The 25709-nt window shown below is 45.1% G+C and overlaps 2 protein-coding genes across 6 annotated transcripts in view; both read left to right on the forward strand.

Moving 5' to 3' along the window:
* Nucleotides 1-25709, forward strand: part of RNF19A (ring finger protein 19A, RBR E3 ubiquitin protein ligase) — a 1069816-nt gene that overhangs the window by 656089 nt on the left and 388018 nt on the right. The gene's annotated exons all lie outside the window — the stretch shown is intronic.
* The window catches only part of SNX31 (sorting nexin 31), an 87087-nt gene that overhangs the window by 8792 nt on the left and 52586 nt on the right, over nucleotides 1-25709 (forward strand). For 4 of the 5 annotated variants that reach the window (XM_085021996.1, XM_021089041.2, XM_085021995.1 and 1 more), the window contains 2 exons: nucleotides 7508-7622; nucleotides 12670-12734. In XM_085021996.1, the coding sequence (XP_084878122.1) occupies nucleotides 7565-7622; nucleotides 12670-12734 (123 nt within the window). In that variant the 5' untranslated portion in view covers nucleotides 7508-7564. Of the gene's footprint in view, nucleotides 1-7507; nucleotides 7623-12669; nucleotides 12735-14969; nucleotides 15077-25709 lie in introns of all 5 variants that reach the window. The other variant, XM_085021997.1, reaches the window with a different exon arrangement.

Consider the following 25709-nt stretch of genomic DNA (forward strand, 5'->3'; position numbering starts at 1 on the left):
CCCCTGACTCAGATAGTGTTTGTCAGGTTTCTCCTTATAAAGTTACTTTTCCCCCTCCTTTGCCATAGTGTGCTCTTAGGAAGGAAGTGGCTCTGCTCCACCCACACTTAAGGAGTAGGGATTTATGCTCCATTTCCTTGTGGGACAAGTATCCACATACATTATTTTAGATTCCTCGGTACTGATGATTTGTCTATTTTCTCCAATTAATTTATTTATTCATTATTTATATTTGTGTGGACTCCTGCTTATGTACTTTATACTTTGGGTTGTACTTCAGTAAGACGTTATTGTTTACCTTGTTTCAGCTTTGGCCTGGGGCAGCTCTTTCAGTTTACTTCTGCATTTCTTTTTTTTTTTTTTTTTTTGGTCTTTTCTAGGGCCGCTCCCATGGCACATGGAGGTTCCCGGGCTAGGGGTCTAATCAGAGCTGTAGCCACCAGCCTACACCAGAGCCACAGCAACACAGGAACTGAACTGAATCTGTGACCTACACCACAGCTCACGGCAATGCCAGATCCTTAACCCACTGAGCAAGGCTAGGGCTTGAACCCACCACCTCATGGTTCCTAGTTGGATTCGTTAACTGCTGTGCCATGATGGAAACTCTTGCTTCTGCATTTCTTTGACATACCCCTCTTATCGTTTTTTTGGGAGGGGGGAGATACTTATTTTCTGGTGCTACAAGATGCTGCAGACTTATATATTTCCTGCATCAGTCCTAGAGTCAGCCATTTCTCCATGGAACCCTAGTTGCTGTTACTGGAGAATGATATTAGAAACCAAGATCTGGGCACTGGGTGTGCTCCTTGCAGCGGCAGTGTTGTTGCTTCTAGGACCTCTCAGCTGATAGAGCAAGAAAATATATGTGTGTATGGACGTGTCCATATATCCTTGTATGTGGAACTGTCTATATTAAGTTAAACATGAATTCATACCATCTCCCACAGTAATCCATTATCACATGGCTCACTCTAGCCTATTCCCCTTACTTATCTGAAAACTAATTCCAGAGTTCCTGTTGTGGCTCAGTGGAAACGAATCTGAATAGTATCCATGAGGATGCAGGTTCTATCCCTGGTCTTGCTCAGTGAGTTAAGGATCCAGCATTGCCATGAGTTGTAGTGTAGGTTGCAGACACAGCTCAGATCTGACATTGCTGTGGCTGTGGTGTAGGCTGGCAGCTGCAGCTCCAGTTTGACCCCTACCCTGGGAACTTCTGTATGCCTGGATGCAGCCCTAAAAAGCAAGAAGAAAAAATAAACACAACAAGTGTTATTCTCTGTTCTGCAACTCTTAATGTAATAATGTGATACTCTTAAAGGTCATAGCCTTGAGAATAGGCTATCCTGTATATTTCAAGCTATAGGCAGCATCCTTTTGCAAAAGGCACAGAGCCAGGATGACTAAGCACAAGTGACAGGACAAAGTTGAAGTTAAGTTAAAGGAAAAGGAATAGATCTACTATGGATTCAGATCTGTTCTTCCTATTACAGAATTGTTAACCTGTACCCTCATAGGAAACAACTTTATCAGTTAGAGCACAGTGAGCAGTTTCTTTTGCCTTTAATATGATGGACTCCCCTCATTTGCAGAATTACTTAGGTCAGCATCTTTTCTCTCGCCCCCTTCATTACAGTTTTTTCGTATATTTGTACGATATGTTAAATTGTTTTCTCACATTCTGTATTCCATCATGATTTTCATTCATTTCCTGAATTTTTAAAAAAATATTTGCACACATGAAGATTGTTGTAAAGTTTATCAGGTTTGACAAATGCATAGCGTCACGTGTGCGCAATGAGAATATCACACAGAATAGTTTCACTGCCCTAAAAGATACCATGTGCTTGACCAATTCAACAGCCCCTCTTCCAAGCTTCTGGGGACCATTGCTGTTTTTACTTTGTGATTTTGTTTTTTCCTGGAATATCATGTAATTGAAGTCATACAGTATGCAGCTTTTTCAGACTGGCTTTTTACTTATCACTGTATATTTAAGTTTCCTCCATGTCATTCTGTGGCCTGACAGCTCAATTCTTCTTATTGCTAGGTAAGATTCCATTGTAGGGGTAGACCACATTTTGTTTATCCATTCACGCATTGAAGGATGCAGGGAGCTGTGGAGATGTAGGGATTCGAGGAAGGGATCTTGCCTGACGGCAAAAAAACCTGAAGGCAGGTTCCTAACCAAGGAAGGGAGCTCACCTGAACGGTGCAAGCAGAAGGTGGGCTTCTGGTCAGGATGGAAGCCTGTCTGTACAGTGAAAAACCAAAAGCAGGCTGAAGCCTGTCTGTACGGTGAAAAACCGAGGACAGGCTGAGGCCTGCCTGTACGGTGCAATCCGAGGGCAGGCCTCAGGTTACACGGCTCTCATGTTGATGTCGATGGGGAAGAATTGGGACTTTCCTGGGAAAACAATTTCCATGTTTGCGCCGGAAAACATGGATTGTTTCTCTGGTGACCTAGTCTTTCCTGTTGTTTTATTTGTTATTCAGTTTTCCTCAGTCTTTCCTGATTATTTGCTTATTATTCTTATTTCCCATTCTTATTTTCCTGTGGTGATTTGTGATTTAACAAAATCACAATTACAATAATAATAAGAATTTCATTCTAAAGGACTTCCCCCTAATTAAATCCAACTTAATTAAAACATAGTGTTTACCTACTAACTAGTTATACAGTAAACTTTAGAGTTAGGATTTTGATGAAGTTTATAAAAGTTAGACACATATTATTCATGATCAAAAGAAACCTAGCTGTGAATTTTGTCCTTGATTTTAGAAGCTTTTAGTGATAGCTGGCTAAGTTAATTTGTATTTTCTCACACTGTCTCTCTGCCAAGGACACTTTGAAAATAGACACTAGTCTGAAGGCAAGAATTGTTATGTGGCTTCTTCAGTTTGTAAAAATTGGCTGGCCATGGGGTGGTTTGTGCTGGGTCTCCTCTTTCCCACATGATATGTTGTGCCTGTTTGTCCTTGAATTGTACTCACTAAATTTAGTTAAGCTGAAGATTTTAGAACATGACGTATTGCTGCTGTACCATGTGATCAAAAAACAAAATGTAAAAATTAACCAATGTACTTTTAACACTATGATGTAATCTGTGGTTAGAAACTGTCTATATAACAACCATCTATGCCAATAAAGTTTGAGCAGTTCAGCGCCCTGAGAGAAGGGACAGAGAGACTGTTTCCATCGCACGCACCGACGCCGTCCATCTCCTTCGGGGCGTGCACTCCCTGGCCGCTGGAGCTGGACCCCGGCAGAAGGACATCTTAGTTGCTTTTGGTTTTGGGTGGTTATGAATAAAACACCTATAAACAGCACTGAGATCCTGCTGTATAGCACAGGGAGCTATATCTAGTTCCTTGTGATAGAACATGATGGAGAATAATGTGAGAAAAAGAATATGTATGTACATATATATATATATATATATATGTATGTATGACTGGGTCGCTTTGCTGTAAAGTAAAAATTGACAGAACACTGTAAATCAACTATAATGGAAAAAATTAAAATCTTAAAAAAAAAACACTTGTAGGAGTTCCCGTCGTGGTGAAGCAGAAACAAATCCGACTAGGAACCATAAGGTTTAGGGTTTGATCCCTGGCCTTGTTCCATGGGTTAAGGATCTGGCGTTGCTGTGAGCTGTGGTGTAGGTCGCAGACATGGCTCAGATCCCACGTTGCTGTGGCTATGACTGTGGCTGGCAGCCGTAGCTCCAATTGGACCCCTAGCCTGGGAACCTCCATATGCCACAGGGGCAGCGCTAGAAAAGACAGAAACAAACAAACAAAAAAACCTGTAAACATTTGTAGGCCAGTTTTTGTGAACAGTGTTTTCAAATCAGTTGGATAAATAACCAGGACTGTGATTGCTGGATTATGTGGTAAAACTATGTTTAGCTTTGTAAGGAATTGCCAAACTATCTTCCAAAGTGGCTATACCATTTTGTATTCCCTCTGGGAAATAACTAATTTTTTTTTTAACTGTTGCACCTGCACTTGATGGAAGTTCCCCAGGCTAGGGGTTGAATTGGAGCTGCAGCTGTTGGCCTATTCCGCAGCAGCACTGGATCTGAGCTGCATCTTCGACCTATGCCACAATTGGCAGCCACACCAGATTCTTAACCCACTGAGTGAGGCCAGGGATCAAACCTGCATCCTAACGACATTATGTTGGGTTCTTATCCCACTGAGCCTCAGTGGGAACTCCACTTTGAAAATTTTAAATTGCAAAAATAAATGTTGGCATCAAATTCACATTCTCTACAAATCAAGCAAACAAACAAACAAACTAGCAGACCAAACAAAACACATCAGGGAGCTGTATTTCACCTACAAGCAGGCAGTTAACCTTTCTAGGTGTTGGGTCAACACTGTCCAGTAGAACTTTATGTGCTTATGGACATGCTCTGTATTTTCTTTGTCCAATTCAGTAGCAACCTGCCACATTTCCTGTGGCCACTGAGTATTTGAAATAGGGCTGGGATGACTGAGGGACTGAATTTAAGATTTTATTTTCTTTTTATTATTTATTTATTTTTGGCTGCACCCACAGCCTGCAGAAATTCCCAGGCCAGGAATTGAACCTGAGCCTCAGCTGTAACCAGAGCCATAGCAGGGACAATGCCAGATCCTTTAACCAGCTAAGCCACAGGGGAACTCTCTAAGATTTTACTTCATTTTATTTTATTTGTTTGTCTTTGTCTTTTTTTAGGGCTGCCCCCATGGCATATGGAGGTTCCCAGGCTAGAGGTCTAATTGGAGCTGTGGCCGCTGGCCTACGCCACAGCCACAGCAACACCAGATCCAAGCCATGTCTGTGACCGACACCACAGCTCACAGCAATGCTGGATCCTTAATCCACCGATGGAGGCCAGGGATCGAACCTGCAGCCCCATAGTTCCTAGTTGGATTCGTTTCTGCTGCCATGATAAGAACTCCTACTTCATTTTAATAAAAGTGTAAATTTAAGGAGTTACAAGTGGTTGATGGACATCTTATCAGATGGCACAGTCCTATAACCGAGCAGGACCCTATGGGGCCTTCCAGGGATAAGCCCTTCCCCAGTATCCTCTGCTTTAGCTCTTCTTTGAATCGTATTTGATGCACATTTCCCGAGTTGTCTTATAGATGCTAAAACCATCACCAAATGGGAGAAATTAACTACTTGATAATCATAAACATGTAGCCCTCAGGCCTACTGGTACCTAAATGTTAACCCCTGTGATGCCACCCTCTTACCTTCCCATCAGCCAATCAGATAATTGTGCAAGAGCTGATCACTTACCCCGAGACCCTCCTCCTTCACCTGGCTTTTAAATGGCTTTACCGTTTTGGTTTGGAAAGTTTGGGCTTTTTTTGAGGCGGGGGGGGCTCGAGCCATCTGTCTCTTTTCATGGCCTGCAGTAAACCTTTCCCTGCTCCAGATGTCAACGTTTTGGTTTGTTTGGTCTCACTTTGCATGGGACACATGACGTTGTGCTTACAACCATCAAGATTTTGGGTTGTATTTGAGTGAGATGCGATGCCGTGAAGGATTTTGAGCAGCAGGGGAATGATCTGACTTACTTTTTTTTTTTTGTCTTTTTGCCATTTCTTGGGCTGCTCCCGCGGCATATAGAGGGTCCTAGGCTAGCGTCTAATCAGAGCTGTAGCCTCCAGCCTACACCAGAGCCACAGCAACATGGGATCCGAGCTGCATCTGCAACCTACACCATAGCTCATGGCAACGCCGGATCCTTAACCCACTGAGCAAGGCCAGGGATTGAACCCGCAACCTCATGGTTCCTAGTCGGATTCGTTACCCACTGAGCCACGACGGGAACTCCTGATCTGACTTACATGTTTAAGGCATCCCTTTAGATTCTGTATTAGGAATAGGCAGAAGGGTATCAAGGGCAGAAGCAGAGAGATCTGCTGGAGGGAGGGCTAGTGCAATACCCTGGAAGAGATGACGGCGATATGGACCAGGCAATGGGGGTGGAGAGAAGGGGTCAGATTCTGGATGTCTGTTGAAGTTAGAGACTATGCAAGGTAAATATTTGGCAAACACACACTGTATTTTTTGACAAAGGCCATGGAATGAAAGTCCTTAGCTGTTTGCAGTCTCATCTCTCTTAGATCTGCTTTTGTTTTTCGAAGCCACTGAGCCTTCCTGCGCCAGAGAGAGATACCATATTGAAATCTCACTGGGTTTCTTCCTGGTTTCCTTTCTTCTATTTTTAAGAGAATGATGCTGTACCTTATCTTCAGGCTGTCACTGTAAGTGTAGGGCTGGAATGAAGAAAGATGTGCTTTTGGTTATCGTCATTGAAAAATTATTTTTGGTGCATCCACTATTAGCTTACATAAAAAAATTTCCACCGTTGTCTTAGGTCCTATGTGGATGGGGAGGAAGGCAGGACCTGGCTGGGTTTCTATTAGGATCATATGTCAGCCTTATAGGAGTTCTAGAAACCTGCACTGTCCACCAGAAATGTAATGTGAGCAAATATGTAATTCAGAATTTTCTTTTAAAGTTTTAACATAAAAAGCATAAAATGTAAGCATAAACAGATCCAGGTGGGAGTTTCCGTCGTGGCTCAGTGATTAACAAATCCGACTAGGAACCTTGAGGTGGCAGGTTCAATCCCTGGCCTTGTTCAATGGGTTGGGGATCCGGTGTTGCCGTGAGCTGTGGTATAGGTTGCAGACACGGCTCGGATCCCATGTTGCTGTGGTTCTGGCGTAGGCTGGTGGCTACGGCTCCGATTCGACTCTAGCCTAGGACCCTCCATATGCCGTGGGAACAGCCCAAGAAATGGCAAAAAGACAAAAAAAAAAAAAAAAAAAAAAAACAAGGTGGAATTAATTTTAATAATACATTTCCTCCAACATCAAAATATTATCATTTCGAGATATATAAAACATTATTAGTGAGATGTTTTGCATTCTCTTCTCTTTGTACTAAATCTTTGCAGTCTGGAGTATATTTTACACTTAACAGCACGTCTTAGTTTGACAAGCCGCATAGCCAGTGGCTGCAGAATTAGACAGCACAGCTGTAAACACTGGCTGTTCGGATTGCATGGGGGGAAGGACGGGGAATTAAATCCCTAACTGTCATCATTGATATCACAGATACTATTGGGCAATGAATTAAAGGAATATTGTATGATTTTACAGGTGGGCAGTTTGTAGAAATGAATGAAAAATTAAACTACACCCCAAAGTCACCCAACTCAGGATGGAGTCGTCAGTCTGGCATCTGTCTAATAGTGTTCTAGAAACCTGTACTGAAATAAATTTCTCCTTAAGAAAATCATGGTATCTCATTTCCCCCTTTTGGCTGCCAGGAAAGGTTAATTTTTAAATAAAGCACTTGAGTGAGACTTGCCCTGAGCCAGCCTTGAATTGGCTGTATGTTTTCTGGATCTTTCAGCTGAAGTGGGTATTTGGATCTGATTTTTAAATTAAGTGCTTGCCTTAACTGTGTGTTTTCTGGATATTTCAGCTGAGGCGGGTATTTGGAAATTGCCTGCCATCCTTTCCACCAAAGTACTATCTCACAATGACCACATCTATGGCTGATGAGAGAAGGGAACAGTTGGAACAATATTTACAAAATGGTATGTATTTGGATTTTTTGGCTTTTTTAATTAATTAATTTATTTATTTTTTGTCTTTTTGCCTTTTCTAGGGCTGCTCCCGCGACATATGGAGATTCCCAGGCTAGGGGTCCAATTGGAGCTGTAGCCGCTGGCCTACGCCAGAGCCACAGCAACTTGGGATCCGAGCCGTGTCTGCGACCTACACCACAGTTCATGGCAACACCAGATCCTTAACCCACTGAGCAAGGCCATGGATCGAACCCTCAACCTCATGGTTCCTAGTCGGATTCATTAACCACTGCGCCACGATGGAAACTCCTGCATTTGGATTTTTTAAAAACAGATTTATTCAGATAGGAAAGTCGTTTATTTATTTATTTATTTATTTATTTATTTATTTATTTATTCACCGGTTTGTGGTATATTTACAGGATTGTGCAATGATCACTGTTATCCAATTGGAGAACATTTTTTATGACCCCTAAAAAGAAAGTTTATACTTATTATTAGTCACTCCCTAGTTTTGTCCTCCACCAGCTTCTGTCTTTATACACTGATTTCTGTCCTTATAAATTTGCCTTCTCTGGGAGTTCCCATTGTAGCTCAACAGGTTAAGAACTTGACATAGCATCTGTGAGGATACAGGTTCGATCCCTGGCCTCACTCAGTGGATTAAAGGATCCTGTGTTGCCACAAGTTGTGGCATAGGTCACAGATGCAGCTAGGATCCTTCATTGCTGTGGCTGTGGTGTAGGCCAGCAGCTGCAGTTCCAATTCAACCCTTAGCCTGGGAACTTCCATATGACACAGGTATAGTCATAAAGAGAAAAAAAATATTGCCTTCTCTGGACATTTCATGTAATTAGAATCATACAACATGTGGTCTTTGTATTTGGTTTTAAAATGCTTTGTTTCGATTCACTCATGGGAGCTCTGTGTCAGCTTTGATTGTAGAAATCAAAGAAATAGCATTTGGATTAAGACTGAACAAAGCCATGAAATGAACTGTTTCTGTGAAAGCTCTCAGGAGCTATCAGAGATGTTTACTGGCAATTCCATGTTCGCCCTGGGAGCCATGCTAATGCACCAGGGATGCTTGGAGGTCTGCCCTGGCCCCATGAGACTTGCAAAACAAAGGTCCCAACCTGTCGCTGGGCTCCTAAAAAGCGCTGTGTCCAGAAGGACTGCTCTTAGGAGATACATGTAGACGTATTTTCTTTTTGTTTTTAAAGAGGGAGGTGGGGAGAAACAGCAACATTGGCATTCAGCTATGGAAAGGTTTGGAAAGAAGGAAATGGTATAGACACCAAATGTTTTAAAAATATAACCTGTCCACAGAGTGTACAATGAAAGGTACTTTCCCTTCCACCTCAGATTCCTACGCCTCTCGGAGAAAATGCTATGACATGTGGCTTGTGTATTTCTCAGAAACCATCCTGTGTATTCTAATGGGTGTGTCCATCTCTGTTTGTAAAACACACATGGAAATACACTCTCCGTACTTTTCTGTATCTGATTTTTTTTTTTTTTTTTGCATTCTGAAAGAATTTCTGACTTAGAGCAAATTTGCAAAAATACTGCAAAAGCTTCTTCTGTATCCTCTTCACCCAGATCTCCCAAATGTTAACCTTTTACATTTGCTTTCTCATGATCTCTCACTTTCCCGTGTTTGTGATATGAATGTGTGCATATGTATCCTACATATAATTTTTTTTTTTTTTGGTCTTTGTTAGGGCTGTACCTGTGGCATATGGAAGTTCCCAGGCTCGGGGTTGAATCAGAGCTACGTCTGCAGGCCTACACCACAGCCGCAGCCACTCAGGATCCAAGCCATGCCTGCGACCTACACCACAGCTCAGCTGAGCCACAATGGGAACACCTATCCTATATGTATTTTTTTGAGATGCTTGTTTGCACACACAAGCCACTTTACCCTGAAATACATCTATGTGTATTTCCTAAGAAGAAGGGAAATCTCTTCTGTGACTACAGTATAGTTATCAAAATCAGGCAATTGACATTGATATAATAATGCTATCTAATACAGAAACCTTATTCAAACGTCACGAACCACTACACTGATGTCCTTCATAACAAAAGAAAAAAGCTTTTTCTTCCGCATGTTGATTTTGTTCCTCCTAACAAAATCAAAATTAAAATCCTCTTAGTAATCTGATGGGTCATTCTAGGTCAGCAGTTATAGATTTGCCTCAGTATTTCTCACTTATTTTTTAACTTGGTAAACAGAAATTCCAGAAATCATTTCTTTTCCATTCATCTTGTAAAGGAGAATGTACCTTTTTAGACCTGTTAAATAAGCGCTTTCAAGCTCAAACTATAATATCCTTTGAATTTTCCTTCCCTCTTGGTTTGCTTTCTCATATCCAGGAAACACTCCTTTAACCATCAGCCTTAAAAAAAAAAAAAAAAAAAAATTAAGAAACAGTTCCCGTTGTGGCAGGCAGAAATGAATGCTGCTGGGAACCATGAGGTTGCAGGTTCGATCCCTGGCCTCCCTCAGTGGGTTAAGGATCTGGTGTTGCTGTGGCTGTGGTGTAGGCCTGCAGCTGTAGCTCTGATTCAGCCCTTAGCCTGGGAACCTCCATATGCCAAGGGTGTGGCCCTAAAAAGCAGAAAAAAAAAAAATCCGACTTTCACAAATGATCACCATGCTTACAAGGTCACTTCTCCAGGCCTGGCCTTTATCCTTAGGCAGGATGCCTCATGCATCCTCTTGGAAGGCAAAGGAAGGAGACAGCATAGTGTTGTGACTGAGAGCACAGGCTCCATTCAGACCTAGAGCCAAGTCCCAAGTTTTCACCGCACTTGGCTATGTGACCTTAGGCAAGACACATACCTTCTCTGGGCTTCAGTGCCTTTATCTGTACGCTGGAGATACTATTATTTACTCTAGGGTTTGTTGTGAAGATTAAATGAGCTAAACTATACAACGTGCTTGGCATAGCACCTGGTACTTTACAGTTGTACAGTAAATACTAGTTGGATGAACACTTTTTCGATAGCTTTCCCCATCCCTAAGGAACTATGTTAAAAATTAAAGAGTTACTTTGCATACATGCCACGTATATTCCAGAAAATAAGACAAGCGTTCCCCCCCTACACCAAAATATTCCATTAAAAAAGAGGGAAGGAATTCCCATTGTGGCGCAGCAGAAATGAATCCGAGGAACCTTGCAGTTGTGGGTTCGATCCCTGGCCTTGCTCAGTGGGTTAAGGGTCCAGCGTTGCCATGAGCTGTGGTGTGCATCGCAGCCACGGCTTGGATCTGGCGTGGCTGTGGCTGTGGCTGTGGCCAGCAGCTGTAGCTCCAATAAGACCCCTAGCCTTGGAATCTCCATGTGCCACACCATGGATGTGGCCCTAAAAAGACCAAAACACACACACACACACACACACACACACACACACACACACACACACACACACACAAAGAGGGGAGAATTCCCTCTGGGACACAATGGGATCAGCAGCGGCTCTGGAGTGCTGGGATGCAGGTTCCATCCTTAACGACGGGTTAAGGATCTAGTTGTTGCCACAGCTGTGGTGTAGGTTGCAGCTGCGGCTCAGATCTGATCCCTGGCCCAGGAACTCCATATGCTGTGGAGCAGCCAAAAAAGAAAAAAAAGCGGGGTGGGGGGAATCCCTTTTATAAAAAGTGTCTCCTGTTACAGGGACACTTCCTCTCTCTCTCATAGTTAATTTCTTTTGAAAGACATAGCATCGTTTGGGAGAAGCACAACCTGAAATAACCTGTCAGGGCTAGTTTTGAATACTGATAGAAGCTATTTGATGAAATCAATGAAACAGCAACAAAAAGACATTTAATACGGAGGTAGAAAGTACATCAAGTGACCTGGACCCTCAAGGGCAGGGTCCAGGAGAGCACTTGTCGGAAGCAAGATAAGAAGAGAGGGGAGGTCCCCCTGTAATGCAGTGAGTTAAGAGTCTAACTGCAGCAGCTCGGGTCTCTACAGAGGCAGATATTGATCCCTGGGCTGGTGCACTGGGTTAAAGGATCCAGGTGCCAGTGCTGCTGCAAAGGGTATAGCTGTACCTCGGATTCAATCCCCAGCCCAGGAACTTCCATGCACCTCGGGTGCACCCATTAAAAAAATAGAGTGAGAAAGTTGCTGGGAAGCACCTCATGTGTGAGTGTGGACTTCTCTGGAAGGTCTCTGTCCCTCTACTCTGGCTATGGTGCTGGCTATTGGTATCTGACGCTTTCAGACTAAAGGGGAAAATGCTCTTATAAGTATAAAAGACGGAAAACTGTAAACCTCTCTGACAGACTTATATTTGCCTTTTTTTTTTTTTTTTTTTTTTGGAACCTCTTGAGAGCTCCCATTGTGAAGAAATTCCCACTCAATTGGTATTGTTTCCTGGTTAGTTTAAAATTTTCAAATGGGAGTTCCTGTCGTGGTGCAGTGGTTAACGAATCTGACTGGGAACCACGAGGTTGCAGGTTCAATCCCTGCCCTTGCTCAGTGGGTTAACGATCCAGTGTTGCCGTGAGCTGTGGTGTGGGTTGCAAATGCAGCTTGGATCCCGCGTTGCTGTGGCTCTGGCGTAGGCCGGTGGCTACAGCTCCGATTCGACCCCTAGCCTGGGAACCTCCATGTGCTGCAGGAGTGGCTCAACAAAAGGCAAAAAGACTAAAATAAAATAAAATAAAATATTCAAATGGACCAAATGCCCAACTAAAGTGGGAGTCTAGGTCCAAGTGTGTAGACCTTATTGTCCCCTCCAGTTACCTTCCTGTCCTTCTGGCAGGGTCGGCAACATGGACATGGGGAGATAGGTATGCACCACTGAAGTGGGATTTCTGGGGCTGGTCTCATGGGTTCATGTTGTTGGCGAGGCTGCCTGGAGGAGGCGAGGCTGCCTGGAGGAGGTGAGCTTTGTAGATGGTCATGGCTTTGAGAGCTCACAGGCTCATTGCCTTCAGGGAGGGAGCGGGGACCTGCAAAGCCTGGAAGACAGAGCAGTTTCCCAGAGCAGTCACCGCAGCCCTGTGCTAACCTGGCTCAATGTCCCTGTTTTTCAGTAACTGTGGACCCAAACATGTTGAGAAGTGACGTCTTCGTTGATTTTTTAAAACTGGTGCAGCTGGTAAGCTGGCGTTTCTTGACTAAGGTCCTTATTTCACCGTAGAATATAACTCCACATTAGCCCCATGGAGCCTGAATTCAGATACAAATACATTCATTTGGAGTCATGGGAAAGTGGTTCCTATTTTGTTCTTTTGGAAGTTTTGATGCTCGATAGAAAATTGTGTTATTTGACCTTTGGCCCCTTTTAAGCAGATATCTTTTTTTCCTGTACCCTAAGCATTGTACATCTCAAAACTCTGCATGGCGAAGAGAACTTTTTTTATCATGAAGGGCTCCCATGACAATGCTGGGACCCTAGTTCTATAGCTGGGATTTCCAATGTGCCGCAGTAAAGACCTCTGGACAGCACTAATAGCCAGGCCAGCTAGTGCTTGTATATTCTCTGTGCCTAGCTTTATTGTAAATGTATCATGGAGAAAATTCAGTCTCAACAGAATGACAGACAGCAGCGCCCTTTCCTTTGTTGGCCTAAAGAACCACTGGCCACTTGCTCCCTTGAGGCTGGAACTTGGTCACATACATTGGTTGAGCACAGCACTTATTCTGGTGATCTGGCTCCCTAGCTCGGGGACGACTGATACCTTAAATCAGACTTATAAAAAATGGGAGCAAATTGCAATTTTTTTTGCAGTGGTTCAAGTATGTAGATAAACTTGCTGGTGCACCCAACTGAGAAATGCCCCTCGAGACTCTCATTGTATAATTGCTCGTGCTTTCACATATAAGTAATGGCATATGTATACACACACAGACACACACACTTTCCTTTTCTTTGAAAAGTTTGTTGAAGTGGCAATGGAGGTAACATTCAGACAGCACAAACGGGTATATGATAAAAGCAACATTATTCCCCTCCCAGACTCCAGTCGCCTTCCTCAAGAGACAACTTTGCAGTTTGTGTCTCTTGTACACATTTCTGTGCAGATACAAGCATTGCATATCCTATGTATGCCTATCCTTTTCTTTCTTACAAATAGCCACATACTCTACCTGCTTTCTGGACCTTGTCTTTCAAAGTTTACATCTTGCAAATCATTCTAAGTGCACAGAGGTTCAAGCGGCCTTGGTCCTGTCAGCTGTGGGTGCATTCTGGTTTTGGTTTTCAATGCTCTTTTAAAAATGGAGGTATAGTTGATTTACATTGTGTTAGTGATTCAGCAAAGTGATTCAGTCATACGTATGTATCTATGTATGTATCTATTCTTTTTCAGATTCTTTTCCATCATGGGTGATTACAAGCCATTGAACATAGTTCCCTATGCTATACAGCAGATCCTTGTTTATTTTACATATGTATCTGTAAAATTTCAATGCTTTTCTCTTTTTTTTTTAGGGCTGCACCTGCAGCATATGGAAGTTCCCAGGCTAGGGGTCGAATCAAGCTGTAGCTGCGAGCCTACACCACAGCCACAGCAACGCAGGATCCAAGCCATGTCTTCGACCTATACTCCAGATCCTTAACCCAGTGAATAAGACCAGGGATCAAACCCGCGTCCTCATGAATACTAGTCAGTTTTGATCCTTACGACTGTGCCACGATGGGAACACCTCAGAATCTTTTAAGGGGGTGGCAATATTTTGAGTGGGGTTTTTTTTGTCCTGTTAATTTAAAAGAGTTTTATTCGATTTTATTTCTCTTAGTATTTTTTATCTGTATAATTCTGCCCAGAAGTCTTTTGCTCCAGCTGCATTTTGCAATGTCCCTTCTTGCTTTTTCTGATGAGATTTTCACTTTTGCAATGGCTTTGTTTTTCTCTTCCATTGCTTCTGTGAACTTGGTCTGCTTACTTTTATTTTTACTTATTAATTTTTTAGAGCCACGCCCTCGGCACATGGAAGTTCCCAGACTAGGGGTAGAATCGGAGCTACAGCTGCCAGCCTACACCGCGGCCACAGCCACGCAGGATCCAAGCCAAGTCTGCAACCTATACCACAGCTCATGGCAATGCTGGATCCTTAACCCACTGAACTGTGGCCAGGGGTTGAACCCACAACCTCATGTTACTAGTCAGATTTGTTTCCACTGTGCCCAACGAGAACTCCCAGCTTACTTTTATGTCCTTTTGTTCTCTTACCTCTTTTTCGAGGATTTTATCTGTTCTTTGAGGTCTTAGTTCAGAGAAGCCATATGCTGATTAATACAGCCGTTGTTTTTTCTTGTTAGTGACATCATTTTGGAAGGGATGTATTTTTCACCCTTAGCTGGTCACATTTCTTTCCTTCTTTCTTACAGGATTTTTTGCTTCTGTCTCTTCCTATGTGATTGCTCAACTTTGAAGGGGGCTGTGTTCGTGAGCCAGTTGTTTGCTGACCCACAGTGCTGGGAGGCACCCGAGCCAGGTCTGTGGAGCCTGTCTGCCATCCTTCTGGATGCTGCCTCTCATTTCTGAGCACTTGCTCACTAACGCTCTGCCCCAGGCCAGAGCAGCGTGTCTGCAGGGAAGCCAAAACCACAGTTCCTCTTACCAAGATCACCTCTTCAACCCCCTTGCTGACTAATCAGCCTCAGGATTGGCTTAGTGGTTAGGAGGGCAGCCTCTGAGTGAGGTGGCTGAGGTTCAGATTTTGGCTGCCCTACTTTTGATTTGTGTGGCTTGGGCCATTTTACTTGGCCTCTTTGTGTCTCAGTCTCCTCATCTCTAAAATGGGGAGAATGGCTCCTCCAATCTCTTAGGGTTGTTGGAAGGATTAAATGAGCCAGTGCTCTTAACACACATAAATGTCATCTGACCAATGTTGGCACCTATGAGGTCCTCCCATCGTTACGATGCCAGTCCTTTTCCCACTTCCCAGGCTGCTGAGAGATTGCCTCTGGCAAAGATGGTGTGTCTGCACATCTCTTTGGCCTCCCCAGCCCCTGGGTGGTGTCAGATGGGCCCAGAGTTGTGCTCTCAGGCATGCCTAGTGCCTCCAGAGAACTCCTTCAAGGTTAGCGTCTGGGAGTTCCCGCTGTGGCAAAACAGGATAGGTGGCATCTTTGCAGCACCAGGACGCGGGCTGCGGGTTCAATCCCCGACCCAGCACAGGCACCGTGGTTAAAGGATCGGTGTTTCCACAGCTGCGACATAGGACACAACTGCAGCTCAGATCTGATCTCTGGCCGGGGAGTTCCGTAGCCGGTGGGATGGCTGAAACCTCTCTGCTCCCCTCCTCCCTGACCAGGTCCGATTTTTGCCTGCTTTGGCAGCCCCTCTGGAAGCCCAGTGGTTCAGACTCAGGACCATGCTGACGTGCTACTTTCAGCTTCTTCAAAGATGATTTTCCTTCCTGTTGTTTTCTGTCAGCCTCCCCAAGGAAAGCAGGACAGAGGTAACTACTCCTGAAAATGTTTATACAGGAGGTTACAGGATGACCTTGAAAAGGATACTGTGAATCAGGAAGGTGGCTCTGTGTTCGCTGTGCCCCTGTCCTGCCTTTTGTCATCTTTGATTGTTCACCCATGGACCACGGACGTGTTGAATGGCTGCCAGGAGTCATCACTGCTCTAGATGTGGGGGAAGCACCAGCCATTAGCACCTGGTCCAGTTCCTGGAGTTTACCATCTTGATGGGGAGACAGATGAGCCATGGGGCCAGGCAGTAAATACGATGAGGGATGTAGGAAGGGGACCGTGCCACAGGACCAAGCACTGTGATATAGGGCCATGGCCCAGGAGAGGGTTAGGGGGGTGTCTTGACCATCCTTTCAGTGCTGCTGCAGCATCTGTGGGCTCTGCCACCTCCAGGGGCTTCGTACCCGTGTCCCCTGTGTGCAGTACAAATAATATTACTCTCTCTGTGTGTCCTGGTGAGAAAGGGGCTGGGAGGCACTGCCACAGGATGAGTGTGTGTCTGGGGGGCATGGTGAAGGGTGCCTTGGTCAATGGACCTGCTAAAGAAAGACATCTCAGTGAGTACTGGGGGATTTCTGGGTAAGCAGGGAGGGGAGATTGTAGTCTAGCTTTTTCTTCCCATTTGGGGGGAAAAGGTCAAGCCATTTAGTATCGGGTAGTCTGGGAGACTCAAGACCAATATTAGGGAAGTAGGTGCTTTTTATTGTATTTTTTTTCACAGCCACACCCCCGGCATATGGAAGTTCCCAGGCTAGAGGTCAAATCGGAGCCGCACCTGCTGGCCTACACCACAGCCACAGCAACGCCAGATTTGAGCCTCATCTTTGACCTACTCTGCAGCTTGTAGCAACTCGGGGTCCTTAACCCACTGAGTGAGGCCAGGGATCGAACATGCATCCTCAGAGAGATGATGTGGTGTCCTTAACCCCCTGAGCCACAACAGGAACTCCTGATAGGCACTTATTAGTGAGACCCTCCCCCTGACCCACTTTCCAGGGCCAGGGCGCTTTATCAGGATTGAATAGATACAGTCAGCTCAGGAGCAGATTGGCTGGCCAAGCTTGCAGTGAGATTCTCGTGGAGGGCTGGTGGCAGCTGGGAGAATGGAATGAGCTGTGTGATGTGTGGGGCTGCCAGACCATTCAAGAGGCCCAAGGAGTAGGGCTTGGGAAGGCTCCCCACTTTTGTATTGTACAGACCCCACTTGCGTATTTTCACTGTCTGGCCTGTAGTTTCTAGGTGGTTATTGCCAAATAATCACATGTTCATAGGCTTGGCTCTCCAGGCTCAGGAAGTACAAGCACATCTTCCTGCTCTGGGCGTGGACACACCAAGTTAGAAATGTGAATACCTATGACCTTGTGGGAGCCTTCCGAGGAGCCTCTATCAAGGATAGCCACACAGAAGAGATCTCCTATGGTTTTTGTCTTTCTGTCTGACTTTCTTCACTTAGTATGATAATCTCTAGATGCATCCATGTTGCTGCAAATGACACTATTTCATTTTTTGTGGCTGAGTAATATTCCTTTGTATATATGTATATATATATATACCACTGGGAACTATATTCAGTATCCTATGACAAACCATAATGGAAAAGAATATGAAAAAGAATGTGTGTGTGTGTATCACTTTGCTGAATCACCTTGCTGTATATTAGAAATTAACACAACATTGTAAATCAACTATACTTCAATAAAATACATTTTTTAAGAAAAAGGATGATCAAAGGCAAGCTGCAGTCATCAGATGGAGTTGCCTCTACAGAGCATATAATTTGGGCTAGACCCAGTGTTTTATGTGCAGTGTCTCACTTATCCCTCATGACGTGTGGAAAGTGGTGCTATTAGTATCTTTTTCAGGTTATGTAATTTGTCCAAGGACACACATCTGAATAAGTGGAAGCCCAGGGAGTCTGGATCCATTGGTGTCATGAGATATTTCTTGAGTGGTGGCAGCCCATCAGGTCCCCCTTGATTTGTGTGTCTGGAACCCTCTGACAGACCATGCTCTGTGCTTTTGACCTGCAGTTGCCTCCAGGATGAAGGGACTTTTGAAAAGGCAAAACCAGTCTTTTTTTATTTTTTATTTTTTTTTCAGTCTTTTGTCCTTTTAGAGTCACACCTGTGGCATATGGAGGTTCCCAGTCTAGGGGTTGAATCAGAGCTGTACCTGCTGGCCTACACCACAGCCATAGCAATGTGGGATGGGAGCCATGTCTGTGACCTACACCACAGCTCATGGCAATGCTGGATCCTTAACCCACTAAGTGAGGCCAGGGATTGAACCTGCATCCTCATGGATGCTAGTCAGATTCATTTCCACTGAGCCACAACGGGAACTCCAAAACTGAAGTCTTCAGACTAAATACTTTTATGTTCCTGGTTCTTAATCTATAGGTGAACAGCATGTTTGAGAAAAAGACTAAGACGTTGTCTTAGAACTTCCCTTGTTCACTCGGGAAGTTATGGGTAATTGATGTATTTGGGAAGTGTTGTCTACCATGGCTCTTTGGGGGCTGTGGGAAGTGACTCCCCATTTCCTTCTAAGAATGTTTCCCGGAGTTCCCGTCGTGGCGCAGTGGTTAATGAATCCGACTAGGAACCATGAGGTTGCGGGTTCGATCCCTGCCCTTGCTCAGTGGGTTAAGGAGCCGGCGTTGCCGTGAGCTGTGGTGTAGGTTGCAGACGTGGCTTGGATCCCGCGTTGCTGTGGCTCTGGTGTAGGCTGGCGGCTACAGCTCCAATTCGACCCCTAGCCTGGGAACCTCCATGTGCCACAGAAGCGGCCCAAAGAAATGGCAAAAACACAGACAAAAAAAAAAAAAAAAAAAAAAAAAAAGGACAAAAAAAAAAAAAGAATGTTTCCCATTTCCCTTGTAGTGAAATGATTAGGGACAATTATTAATTGTGATGGAAATTTAGAGGTTGGTGGGTTCAGTTGTGGATTTTCTTGGATAAGAAAGCTCAGGGTAAGCATCACACTACCAGACATCCTCAGCCTCAGAGAATATCAACAAAGTGCACTGATGGAGCATCTCTGGCCAACTAATCAATTTCTCAGGATGATAAATTCGATCTGGAAAGAATTATCACTTTTTTTTTTTTTTTGTCTTTTTGCCTTTTTAGGGCTGCTCCTTCGGCATATGGAGATTCCCAGGCTAGGGGTCAAATCAGAGCTACAGCTGCTGGCCTACACCACAGCCACAGCAATGCCAGATCTGAGACTCATCTGCAACCTACACCACAGCTCATGGCAACTCCAGATGCTTAACCCACTGAGCAAGGGCAGGGATCGAACCCGTAACCTCATGGTTCCTAATTGGATCGAATCACCTTCCTTGCCCCAGTTTTGTTATATCCCAATTAAAAAAATTTAAATCCTTAGTCAGTATTTTGATCATTACAATGCATTATTTCTTACTGCAGAACAAACGATGTTTCTGATAATCTTTACTTTCTTGAGCAACTTTTGTATTTCTTGAAGTTAAAATGGCATCCTTTAAAAGAAAAAAAAAAGATGCTCAGTTGTCTTTTTTTTTTTTTTTTTTTTTTTTCTTTTTTTGGCCGCCCAGCGGCATATGAAGTTCCCTAACTCACTGTGCTGGGCCAGAGGGGCCAGGGCTCAAACCTGTGTCCTAGCACTCCCAAGAGGCCCCCAATCCCATTGTGCCACAGCAGGAACTCCCCTAGTTGTCTTTTAAGGTGACTCCTTCCATACTCAGAGCAGTGCTGAAAACAGAACTTCTCCCATCATCAGACCAGTCAGATGATTTTCTTGGAGATGATCTACCTCAAGTCTCCGTCTTTCTGCAATTTGAGTTCAGAGAGATTTGAGTAAATTTGCCTTCTGGTGGGACATAGCCATTTGAGAAGGAGCCTTTGAAGATGGGAGTGGTTGGGGCTGGCCTTGATAATCAGTGGGGCCAAGTCCTTGAAGAAGGAGGGTTGAGGAGTTCCCATCGTGGCCCAGCAGATACAATTCTGAATAGGAATCTTGAGGTTGCAGGTTCAACCCCTGGCTTCAGTCAGTGGGGTAAGGATTTGGCGTGGCCGTGAGCTGTGGTGTAGGTCACAGACGTGGCTTGGATCTGGTGTTGCTGTGGCTGTGGCGTAGACCAGCAGCTACAGCTCTGATCCGACCCCTAGCTTGGGAACCCCCATATGCCGTGGGTGCAGCCCTAAAATAAAAAAAAAAAATAGGAAAGGAGGGTTGAACACAAACTGGATTGGGTAGAGGAAGGACTCCTCTTAGACTGAATGGAGGCCAAGAGAAAGATTGGGTGAGGCTTCAGGCAGGTCTGAGGGTTGTGAGTTGAAGTGGAGTGACCCCCTCTTGAGGTTTCCTCTGTGACTTTTAAGGGTGAGGTCACCCGGTGGAGAAGAGGGAGGAGGTAGGTGTGGTTGGTGTCGTGAAGTAGTGTGGGAGTCAGAACTCCACTGGCTGAGGCACCTGGTAGGACACGCCCGAGAGGAGGGCCGCTGAGGGCTGGTTGTCAACCAATATGCCTCCTTCTAACTAATAGCAAAGAGCTGGCTGGTCCTTGAACTCTGTACCTTCCGTGATGTGGAGGTCACCCACGGAGAGAAGCTTGCCCAGCCCCAAAACCAGTGTCGTGTATCAAACAGAACACTGGAGGGAGTTCCTGTTGTGGCTCAGTGGGTAAAGAACCTGACATGGTTGGTGGCCATGAAGATGCGGGTTCGATCTCTGGCCTCACGCAGTGGGTTAAGGATCCGGCATTGCCATGAGCTGTGGTGTAGGTCACAGACGCAGCTTGGATCTGGTGTTGCTGTGGCTGTGGTGTAGGCAGGCAGCTGTAGCTCTGATTGGACCCCTAGCCTGGGAACCTCCATGTGCCGCAGGTACAGCTCTTAAAAGCAAAAAAACAAAAAACAAACCAAAAACCCAGAACACTGGAGACTCTCATCTTAATGTTCTCTTCCAAGATGGAGGTTGTATAAATTTGAGTGGTGTGCTAGAGAGGGAGCTCCTGTGCATAAACACTCTTTTTTTTTTTTGGCTTTTTTTTAGGGCTGCACCCGAGGCATATGGAAGTTCCCAGACTAGGGGTCCAATTGGAGCTGCACCTGCCAACCTACGCCACAGCCACAGGAAGTGCCAGATCAGACCCACATCTGTGACCTACACTAGAGCTCATGGCAACACCAGATCCTTAACCCACAGAGTAAGACCAGGGATTGAACCTGCATGCTCAAGGATACTAGCCAGGTTTGTTTCTGCCCCACGATGAGAACACCCTAAACAATCAATCTTAAATGTTGTATTTTAGATGCCACCATCCTGGGCCTTTTTATCCTCTCACTTGGATTATTTTGAGAAATATAGCCTAAGATTATTCATATATCTATTTGTATAGGGCACTTTTCCAAATAAATTTACTGCATAATCTCTGCTTTGAAGGCATTTATCATCTAAACAGCCATCTGACCCAGCTTTAAACAAATGAAGCATAAAGAAGCCAAGTGTGGAGTTCCCACTGTGGCACAATAGGATTGGGCGTGTCTCTGCAGTTCCAGGACGCAGGTTTAATCCCCAGCCCAGAACAGTGGTTTAAAGGATCCAGTGTTGCCACACTTGCTATGTAGGTTGCAACCATGGGTTGGATCTGACCTCCCTGGGATCTCCATATGCCGTGCGGCAGCCAAAAATGGAAAAAAAAAAAAAAATTACTCCAAAAAAAAAAAAAAAAAAGGAGGAATTCCCATTGTGGTTCAGGGGATTAAGAACCCGACTAGTATCCCTGAGGATGCAGATTTAATCCCTGGCCTCCATCAGTGGGTTAAGGATCTGGCATTGCTGCAAACTGTGGTGTAGGTCCCAGATGTGGCTGGGATCTGGCATGGCTGTGGCTGTGATGTAGGCCGGTAGCTGCAGCTCCAATTCGACCCCTAGCCTGGGAACTTCTATATGCCACAGCAGCAGCCCTAAAAAATAAAAAAATAGAAATTCTTTTTAAATTAAAGAAGCAGCAGCCAAGAGCATGCAACAAAGAAGCACTTAGTGTGGGTAAGGTGGAGTTCACCCACTTCCATATTAGTCAGGCCTGTTTCGGTGGCAAGGGACAAACGCAAAAGGGAAAAGTATTCATTTGATTGAAAAGCTGGGGGAGTTTGGCAGGCACCCTCCTCCCACTCCCTCCCCAAGCCCTGCTTTTCTGTGTGTTGACTTGATTCTTACAGAACCTCTCTATGCTGTGGCTTCTGCTTCAGGCTTGGTAGCCCCAGCTGGGGACAGCACCCTCCCTGTCCTTCCTCCCTCTCTGATGGAGTCAGAACCCCTCTGGGTGAGCCAACCTGCAGGGTGATGGCTAGAGAGAAGGTGAAAAGAAGGAAAATGAAGAGCAGTTGCCGACGGACTTGCCTTATCCTGACCCATGGCCAAGGGCTGGGTCTCTGGGGCAGGATAAGAAATGCAGATGTGGTCTCTGAACCTGGTTCCTGACACAGAGCTCTAAAAACCCTTGTAAATTCCTGAGTGACGGGAGCATCTTACAGAGCGCCTGAGGCTCTTGGAATCTCTGGATTGGTAAGGGTATCTTTCTGTGTGCTGATGAGATAATTGGTGGCTGGGGACCCTAGAGAGCTTCAGGATGGGGACTGGGCTAGGTAGACCGAGGCATGATTGGAAGGCTGGAACTTTGAGCCCCACCCGCTGACCTCCAGGTTTAGGAGAGGAGCTAGACATGGAGTTACTGGTTGATCGCGCCTCCGTGATGAAACCTCCTTAAAAATCCCTGAACCGGGGGGTTCGGAAGTTTCTAGGTTGCTGGACACAAGGAGGTGCCGGGAGGGAGGTACATCCAGAGAGGGCCTGGAAGCTCCGTGCTCCGTGCCACTTACCTTGCCCCAGGCATCCCTTCCATTTGGCTCTTCCTGAGTTGTAGCCTTTATAATAAAGAGATAATAGTAAGTAAAGAGCTTTCCGGCGTTCTGTGAACTGTTGTGGAAGATGATCAAACTCAGGGGGTCGTGGGAACCCCTAATTTGTAGCAAGCAGATCAGAACTCTGGGAGGTCTGGACTCACCATTGGCTTCTGAGGTGGAGGAGGGGGCAGTCTTGTGGGACTAGGTCCTTAATCTGTATGGTCCAGGCTAACTCCAGGTACTTAGTGTCAGAAGCATTGATGGAAGTAAAGTGGAGAAAAACTGTTTTTCCTTTTAGTGTCCCATGAACACTGTAAGGACATTAGAGAAGTACATTTTATTTATTGTTTGTTTGTTTGTTTATTTATTTAAATAAATAAATAGGGCTGCACCCGCAGCATAGGGAAGTTCCCAGGCTAGGGGTCGAATTGGAGCTACAGCTGCTGTTCTACGCTGCAGCCACAGCCATGCCAGTTCCGAGCTGCATCTGTGACCTACACCACAGCTCACACCAACGCCGGATCCTTAACCCACTGAGCAAGGCCAGGGATCGATCCTGCATCCTCATGGATCCTAGTTGCGGTTCGTTAACTGCTGAGCCATAAAGGGAACTCCGAGAGGTACATTTTTAGGTTTTGCATAGAAAAAATATTTCTCAGCCTGTGGTGTGGAGAGTGCTTTGCAGGGGGGACAAGAACAGATGCAGGTGACCAGTAAGGAGGCCATTGTAAAAGCTTGGGGGGGGGTGCATTTGGCACTAAAATGCTGGTGGTGAAGATGAAGAGAAGTAGGTGCATTGAAAAAGTTTAAGATGTGACTATACAGGACTCAGAGCTTGATTGCACATGAGGCTGGAAAACATCTTCCTGCATCTTTTCTTGACAACTTTATCTCTTACCTGTTGCCACTAAGTCAAATCAAAGATATGTAATGACCTCCTCATTCCTCCTGCTGGCAAAAAGGAGACGACGAAGCTGCCACGTGAGTGCTGGCACTGAGTGCCATTTCACTAATGCCATCCTTATTTTAGAGCTAAGGGACGGGGGTGCACAGAGGGAGGTCACCTGTCCAGGTGTACACCAGGTCACGCAAAGTGAGGGTGGAGCTAGGCGTGGAACCAAGCTGTCTGCTCTGTGCGTTGCTCATTTTTTTTTTTTTTTTTTTTTTTTTGTCTTTTCTAGGCCCAGCTAAATATGGGATCTAAGGGGCCCTCCTGTTAGCAGTTACTGTAACTACTGGGAAATTGGGGAAATCTGCCCGAATTCCCCTAGGAAGACAGAAGGAAAGAAAGTGTGGCTGAGGTGGCATGTGGGGAGCTCAGGGCTTGTATCGTGGAGGAGGGAAACCAGGGGCCCTGCCATTCCGCTTGCAGGGATTCTCAAAGGAACCCAGGAGGTGGGTTGTCCCCGCAGTGGACACTTGAAGGGGAAACCTGGCAGGTGCTTGGTTCAGCCTCTGCTGATTTGGAGGCCGGTCCTGACAGGAAGAAGCCACAGGATTGTTTGAAAAGGGATCAGCATGGTAATCAGTAAGTGGCAGGTTCACCCAGACAGACAGACGCTGGCTGTAGTGGAGGGAGGCTGTGTATGGTACCCTATGCCAGGACTATGGTTAACCTGGTGGCCACGTAACTCATCCAAACTTGGACGCTTTAGAGAGTGAAGGGCATGCTGTAATTGTCATGCTTATATTCGCCTGCTCAGGCAGCCATAACAAAATACAGACTGGTAGCTTCCTAAAACTATGAGAAATGAATGTCTTCATCATGTACCTCTGCAGAAAGAGCAAACTCTCTGGTGTCTCTTCTTACAAGGACACCCCTAATCCCATCATGAGGGACACGACCTCACTTAACCCTACTCATCTCCCAAAGGCCCCATCAGCAAACACCGTCAAGTTGGGGTTAGAGCTTCAACACATGAATGGAGGTTTGTGGGGAGGGGGGATGATAGGCGAGCATTCATGCTGGAGCAACCTGCCTGCACAGGCGATATGGCCACCCCCTTTTAAGCCCTAGAGTCATGCATAGCTGACTTTGAATCCTCCCTCTACCACCAACAAGCAGGATGTCCTGGGGGAGTTATTTGGCCTTTGTGAACTTTTTACTTGATCTGAAAAGGGGGGGGGGTTGTAATTGTATATCCCTCACGGAGTTGTTAGGAAGATTCCATGAGGTATTATATGTGGGGGGTGGTGGTCTTTTTTTTTAAGGGCTGCACCCGTGGCATATGGAAATTATCAGCCTAGAGGGAGAACCGGAGTGGCAGCTGCCCACCTACCCCATAGCCACAACAACGCCAGAGCCTTAACCCACTGAATGAGACCAGGGATCAAACCTGAATCTTCATGGGTTCATCACCACTGAGCCACCATAGGAACTTTTTTTTTGTCTTTTTTTATTTTTATTTTTTTTATTACTCAAATGAATTTGTCACATCTATAGTTGTATAATGATCATCACAATCCAATTTCATAGGACTTCCATCCCACAACCCAAGCACATCCCTCCACCCCCCAAACTGTCTCCTCCAGAGACCATAAGTTTTTCAATGTCTGTGAGTCAGCATCTGTTCTGCAAAGAAGTTCAGTCTGTCCTTTTTTGAGATTCCACATGTCAGTGAAAGCATTTGATGTTGGTGTCTCATTGTATGGCTGACTTCACTTAATAATTTCTAGGTCCATCCATGTTGCAAAAAATGCTGGTATTTTATTCTTTTTAATGGCTGAGTAATATTCCCTTGTGTATATGTACCAC

This window comes from Sus scrofa, chromosome 4 (genome assembly GCF_054392235.1).
Source record: "Sus scrofa isolate SSC_HxYL_T2T_F1_AM1 chromosome 4, Sscrofa_HxYL_maternal_Yorkshire_Landrace_v2.0, whole genome shotgun sequence".
In the NCBI taxonomy this organism is placed as follows: Eukaryota; Metazoa; Chordata; class Mammalia; order Artiodactyla; family Suidae; genus Sus; species Sus scrofa.